The following is a 7,368-nucleotide window of genomic DNA, read 5'->3' as shown; positions in this document are numbered from 1 at the left end:
TGATGCTGAGTGAGTTGTTACAGCTGTTGATGAGCTTTAAAATTAATTTAGATATAAATGTTTTTCCATAATTAAGGGCTCATTTTTATAATAACTTATTAAGATTTTAATATCTGGCAAACAAAGAATATATAATTTTTATAATCCTTTCATGAATTCGGACTTTGCTGGGTAAATAAGAAAAAATACTGCTAGATTAAAGATTTTTTTCCAACAGATGCTGATCCTTCCTTGTACAGACTAAACAAGCAAATTTGATTTTGTCTCTTGCTGTAGAAAAAGTTTGTTGTGGGCAGGTGGTGATTTATTAAAACACGAGGCCTGTACAGTAGCTGCATCAGTAGACGTTAGAGTAGAATGGCAACATATTTAACACTGATCATTATGAACCTGTGTGGTTAAGGGCCAATCGCACATACCAAAGCTGACACAATATCATGGAAAAAATCTAAGACATAAAATACCACCAAATTTTCTGTTGCAGTGAACAAACCAGCATACTTACATATAAATGTACAAAGTACCATATGAGCTAGATTGAACCCTCTATACCTTCATTTTGATATGTTAGACTACACTTGAACCTTCTCATTGCTTACAGAGTTACACAGCACAGCTCAAAGTGAGCGGCTGCTTGTTCTCCATCCATCATTTTGAATGTCGTCAACGTTTGAAAAAGGCAGTCCAGTCAGAAGACTGGAAGTCAAAGAAAGAGTTTCACACCAAACAGAGATATCCACCAGACAGACTACGCCTTGCTGGATATCTACCATTTTGGAAAGAAGCTCTTCAAACTTTCTAATTTAAGTCTACAACATCCACTTTAAAAACATCATCCATCGCTTTTCTAATGAAACTCAAAACGTTTCCAATAACTATCACGTTGCCACGTACATTAAAAAGTGAGTTTCACCCAAAACGCTGAACCTTTGGTCCACAACTCCTTATAAAAATACTATAAAATGTTTCTGAATGCCATTTTTTTTCATACGTTTCGGTATAAATATGGAAAAAAAATCTATTCTACTGTGCAAGTGAGAGAAACAATACTTTTTGACACTTGAGGGTAGGGGAGGTATCTTTTTGTACAAATTGCAGAAATTCACCGAATGAAAAAGCTCTCCCGCCACACCTCGTTTCACAAACACTGTTTACAGCATCGACCTCCAGTGAAATGTTGAGTGTAGAAATGTGTCATGAAGATAAAAAAAAAAGAGAGATGAGGAGGAGAATGAGCATATAGAGATGCTTGCTACCACTTCTTTCCTTTCCCCTCAGATGTGGCACGTACAAAACCTTTTTTGTCCAGAGCATCTCACTATCGACTCTTTACAAAAGAAGACACACCTTAATAGTTTGTGTGTGTTGGCACATAAGCATTGGCACTCTGGTCCCTAACTGTACCACTTTAAGAAGCTCTGTCCCACTTAAATCAAGGTAGATCTTGTAAGCAATGGCCACTGGGCAGGGCTTAGTGAGGAAAAGGGACCAAAAAAATGCCAAATATATTTATAGTCCAAGCTGCCCCATTGCTGCAATACATCGAAACAAATACGTTTTTAAAGATCTGTGTGTATGTGTGTGTTTTTTGCAATATGTGAGAGTCAGAAAATGCAAAAAGTGTGGATTACAGGGAAGTTTGTACTGCATCACACGGTATAGGTTTGCACAAGAAAATAATTGTAAAATGACCCAAATCTCCATTTGCACTTATTTACAGAGATGGGGTGGGAGGGAAATGTGATGCAGGAAGATGATCCAAGAGCAAGACAAGGACTGCAGGAAGAAAAAGGTTCCTCTGCTCCTCCTTAAGCTCCTGGCGCTCTTCTTCTTCCTGTCTTCAAAGTGCTCTTCTTCTCTTTTTGTCTCTTTTGATTGTGGCTCTCGCTGTTGCTTTTGTTGGAGCATAAACACTGCGTGCAACAGAAGGTCTGCGCAATTGTGTGTGAATGTCGCTTTGCATGTGTTGGATGTATTGCTGCTAACTGTTTCATCTGCGATGCTGCTAACTGTTGTGAGTTGTCAGGGTGTTTTATCGGTTCAGAAAATGAACCAAATTCCATGCACTGGATGCTATGGAAACAGAAAATGGATTTGTTTAAGTATGTTTTTAATATCTATGCAGGTTTTTTTTTTTTTTATGTGTAATATGTACTGCCGCTGCAAAGACAAGTCAAAGCGTGTGTGTGTTTCTCAAACATGAGTCTGCATCCGCTGTGTGTGTCTTTGGGAATAGTCAGAGGGTGGAGATGAGTACGAGAAGCGAGTGGAGCTTCCGTACTGCCCCAGCCCTGTTTCAGGACTCTGTTGTCCTGGCCCTGGCCCTGGCCCTGGCCCTGGCCCTGGCCCTGGCCCTGGCCCCGGCCCTGGCCCTGGCCCTGGCCCTGGCCCTTGCCCTGGCCCCGGCCCTGGCCCGGTCCCTTGTCCTGTTGGATACATCTCATAGGCTGGCCCTTCCTCTATGGGTGGAGCAAAGCCCATGCGGTAGCTGGGATATTGGGAGGGGTATCCATAGTTGTCATAGGCCAGCTGGGTTGTGCTGTCCAGCAGGCCACAGTCTCCGGGGTAATCTCCAGGCGACTGAAGAGCTGGATTGGAAGGTGCTTGCTGGCTCTGCGCCGCTCTGGTGAAGGTGTTGAACTGGGCGTAGGTGGCATGGGACATCCTGGAAGGCGGGCGGGGATCGTAGCAGCCTGCCCTTGAGCCTGGCACTGCACTGGGGGGAACGGCACCGCTGGCAGCAGCTGGAGGTCCGCTGGAGGTGGCACCGGCTGGTCCGCTGCTTGGGTTCGGGGAGCGAAACTCTCCCTGGTAGTGGATGGCACGGGACTGGGGGCGTGCCTCATCATGGGTGGTGGCTCGGACGTTGTAATAGCCGTTGGTTGGATCCTGTGATCAGAGGGGCCAATGTTAATCTTTCAGTCCTATTATGTGAACTGAAGAAACAACAAATTGGGTGAAGTGGTAAAGACATCTTTTAAGAAGAAATTCCAAAAACTTAATTTGCACAAGTGACTCTTAACATGTCTCCTACTATAAGTATCATACTTCGTACTTCTCATAGTATAAGGTTGGTGATGTTGGTGCAGTTGGTGGCGTGCTGTTGTTCATGCTATGTCCAAAACTTTAATGGTGTGACAGTGATGCAGCACAGAGTGTGTGTATGAACACGAGACATAATGATGCAACTTCATTTTACCTGGATAAACATGATTTCCAATGCAAGGTGACAGTAAGCTGACTTAGGCAACAGCTAACTGTGGAATAAATGTTCTATTAGGGTGCAATCACACCGAAAATGTTTGTTTCCTCCTTTAGTTTAGTTAGTGTGTGGTAGTGAGAACAAAACCCCCACAATGCACAGTTTTACAGAGATGTTAAGACCACCACAGACCACCACAGCACCACCGCATCGATCGAGCAGAATGCTGCAATTGATGCATGAAGAGCCACCAAAATCTGTTTTTTGGGAACTTCAGTGGCATGGATTATGAAAAAAGTGGTATTGCTATGAAAACCAAGCTTTTAACTCTGTGGAATGCCAAACCTGAGGAAAAAACAGGAAGTAGTAATTGGCACTCAATGATGGATATATGACCACAAAGTTCATGACACATGATATGTTTGTGTACCATGCAGGGTATAATGTTCAAGATGCTGCAGAAAAAATGTGAAAATGCCAAAATATCAACCAGCCGTCTCACCTTGAGCTCGTACTCCTCCCTGGTGTCGCTCTCGCTCCTGATGTCCTGCTTCAGGTCCATGTCGTCTTTGAATGGCTGAGTGGAGGGAGAGAGGGAAACAGAGGGCAGAAACTAAACCATCAAACAACGAAACACACACACGGAAAGAGGGAGGGTGAGAAAGAAAGGGAGAAGGAAGAGAGGGAAGGGAGAGGAAAACAGAGTTTCAGGTTTCTCATCCCAAGAGAGCGGAAGACGAAAAACGATTAGTTGTTGGAAAAAGATTTGGACTGAGCTTTAAAACCGCTCCAAAGGAGCCTCGTCGATTAGATTCTCCAGGACTTCCAGGGTCCTGAACGCTTCTCTGGAAGGAACACAATGTTAAGGAGAGTGTGTGTGTTTTTGTTATTTTAAATGCGTGAGCATGTTTATTTGTGTGTTTTTGCATGCAGGCCTTGTGCGTGTGTGTGTGTTTTACTGCTTGCGCGTGTTGAATGTGTCTATGTGTGTGTGTGTGTGTGTGTGTGTGTGTGTGTGTGTGTCCGCCTCTCCTGCCATGTCGCCCTTTGTGTCGGTGTATCTGTACATTTAAGGCCATTGACCCATACGCCTCCTCTCCACAGCCCTTGGTGACTCAGACAGTTGTCTACTCACGGAGTACATGGCCTTGACCATTCGGGTTGCCGTGGAGACGTCGGCCGCCTCCTCCTCCAGGCTGTGGGTCTCTTTGTTCACTGTCTCTACCTTGATGTCTGGTTTACCGAGGGTGACACCCCGGCGACCTGGAAGAAAAACAAAACCTCTGGTCATATTCTGGGTCAACATCAAGATACATTATTGATTAATAGTCTGATTTAAAAAAAAACAATTTCTTTATTCTGTTTAATGCTGTTTTCTCCTGACTGGTCCCATCCATTATTTGCCTTGTCTCTTTTATTTTCCTCTCTGTTGATGATGGTGCATACAGCACTTTGGCATGCTGGCAGCCTCAAAAAGGCGATAGGTAACAATTTCAATTTCAAGGACTTCAGTATTCACCATAAGGAAACACAGTGTCAAGAAACTGCACATTCTTTAGCACAAATATCTTCTTAGAGCCAGCAAGGGTTGAAAATGGAATGAACATTTTGTAGCAGATCATTCTGTCAGAAGGTGATTGTGGATCATGTTGTTTAACCCACACACTTAACTTGGACTGAATGCCAATATGCTTTTCATGAAATTTTATGAAGCTTGAAGCTCCGACCGTACGTGTAGGATTTCTAAATTTTCAATATTAGCAATTGCTAGTAGCGATTCCAAAATGAGACTGCGAGATTGTCTTCTAAAACAAAAATGTATGCATTTGTGAACGAATCAAACATGCTATAATGTCATCAAACTGTTCAAACTCCTGGAGCAGAGTGTGGTGAAAAGGTTCAGCTGACATTCCTATTTGATTTAGTGCCACATAGAGATTAAACATATTTTATGTAATTTCACCAGGTTTTAGTTCGGTTAGTCAGGTGGGATAGGACGGTCTTTGACATCATAGCAAACATTTGGATTTTTGGTCAATAAAACTGGTGTATTTATATGCTAAACATGGCCTTGTGTGACCTGAAATAATAATACTATTCGCTATAACTGATATATCTGTGGCACAGAGCAGTCAGTATTTGTCAACATGAACAACTCTCCAAGAACAGAAACCTTAAAAGCTAAGATTTAAATCTGTGAAGTCTCGAGCTGTACTGTACAACAAATGAGAGACAGCTTATCTGGAGCCACAACGATGTTTGTTTGAGTTTCTATTTCCAAGCAATATCTTTTCTGTAGTGGTGTTATCAGCTCTCAACCAGAAAATATACTCTTATCCCCAGAAAATCCCTCTGGGGAATCTGCCAGTCACCTTCATTGTCTTTCCCGATTCTTTATTTGCTATAGAGCAGCTCAAAATTAAACAACTTACAGACACCACATGTTTTTAGCTCTCTGGTTCGTGGAAGTATGGTTTGTGTTCATAAATGCTAATTGGATTGTGTAGGCTGAAGAAATAACATATGGGAATTCATAATTTAAATACTATTCGACTTTAAATGCTCTTGTGTTCTGCTCTGTTGTTTATGTACTTTATCCATCTATGTGTGAGCGGCACATAAATATGATTTATTTAAAAAAATAATCATACAATTCCACGTCAGTAGAATGAAAAGGGAAACGTACGGTAGGCGTTTTAAGGCAGTTTGCCATATTATATGAATATTCATTAATCTTATTTGAATGAAATGCTATATGGCTGGCATATGTTCATTTCCTCAAATGTGGAGAGGCAGAAAGACAGATAGGGAGAGTGGATGAAAGAAAGACTGATAGACACATACAGTATGTATGTGCATGCCCCTAAACACACATGCGCGCGCATTACAGAACTACTGTGTGCACTCACTGCCTTTGCGTTGGCGGTAGAGGAAGAAGGCGAGCGCCAGTAGAAACATAAGCAGCAGAATGGAGGAGCCCACCGTACCACCAGCGATAATTCCCACTGGAACAATATCTGAAACAAACACAGGCACAGAAAGGTTGGGGTTGAGGGACAGCTGCTGCCTCATTGCTACAGAAACCTGCACGGATGATGCTTCTTTTAAGCATAAATCCTACTGTGTCCTACAGTAGCTTAATACTGGATCTCTGAGGGCTGCTCCTGTTGATAAGGCATACAAGTCAGACATGGGGTGAAAACACTGTTTAATGCATATGTGAGGACAAATCCAAGCTTTCTATCTCTCCCTTTCTCTCTCTAGAAGATGTTTTGGTATATTTTCTGAGGCTTTGTGAAATCTGACAGCTGAAAGAATAAGAGCCAGATAAGACTGACAGAGCATGAAGAAATCATTTTCTCAATGTAATGTGACATACCAAGTTCTCAAAAATAAAATGCCTAACCATCCAGAGTGGACTTATAACACTCTATCTATGGTTTGTCCTCCAGCTGAGGCCACTGGGTGATAATCTTGCTCAAGGGCACTTCAGTTTGTTAGAGAGGATCTTACTCTGGGACAGTAAAGATGCCGTGTTAAATTCTTATTGTTCTGTGCTTCACAGTAAAATGGATTGCGTGTATTGTTATACATTTCATCCTCATCAAATGTTTGAAAAGCATTTTATTTTTAAATCTACATTGTTCACATCCATGTGTGCTGACTTCCTACATAGCTTTTCGTCTTCCATGCCTTTAACTAACATATTCCACTAGAAGAACTTACTGCGTCCCCTCTGTGCTTGTGCTCAGTCTCTACGGTCTAACAAACAGGTTGAATGCGTTTTCTACCTTTAAGAATATTTGCAAATACTTAAATGTTTTAAATGCTGTCTTGACATGGACGGTCTTCTTATGCTCTTCTTTTACTGACACAATGCTACCTCCCAAGGGCTTGTACTACCACCAAATGTTGATGTGCAGGTTAACCATGGATGCATTAAGAGAGTTGGATACTATGTGACCATGTGAGTCAGCCTTGCTATGAATTTGTCTCAGTGGCCAACAGCACTGCAAAAAAATATCCGTAATGGGCTAATATTATAAAAGCAATGTCTGTAAAATTGTTGATAGCACAACTAAAATGGCAAATGAACAATAATTCGTCTTTGTGTCGTGAATTACTAAATCACATAGATTTATGACTGATCTGTGTGGTATCCAGTT

The 7,368-nt window shown here is 42.0% G+C and overlaps 1 protein-coding gene across 2 annotated transcripts in view; it reads right to left on the bottom strand.

The window, feature by feature from the left end:
- Nucleotides 1-2,193: 2,193 nt before the first annotated feature.
- kirrel1b (kirre like nephrin family adhesion molecule 1b) overlaps nt 2,194-7,368 on the bottom strand; it is a 62,536-nt gene continuing 57,361 nt past the window's right edge. Inside the window, exons 12-15 of one of the 2 annotated variants that reach the window (XM_070845111.1) lie at nt 6,112-6,219; nt 4,338-4,465; nt 3,705-3,815; nt 2,194-2,889 (exon numbers count right to left, since the gene is read on the bottom strand). In XM_070845111.1, coding sequence (XP_070701212.1) covers nt 2,194-2,889; nt 3,705-3,815; nt 4,338-4,465; nt 6,112-6,219 — 1,043 coding nt within the window. The remainder of the gene's footprint in view (nt 2,890-3,704; nt 3,816-4,337; nt 4,466-6,111; nt 6,220-7,368) is intronic. The other variant, XM_070845112.1, reaches the window with a different exon arrangement.

Source organism: Pempheris klunzingeri, chromosome 15, assembly GCF_042242105.1.
Source record: "Pempheris klunzingeri isolate RE-2024b chromosome 15, fPemKlu1.hap1, whole genome shotgun sequence".
Lineage (NCBI taxonomy): Eukaryota > Metazoa > Chordata > Actinopteri > Acropomatiformes > Pempheridae > Pempheris > Pempheris klunzingeri.
The sequence above is the reverse complement of the archived record's forward strand: the minus strand, read 5'-3'. Positions and strand labels throughout refer to the sequence as shown.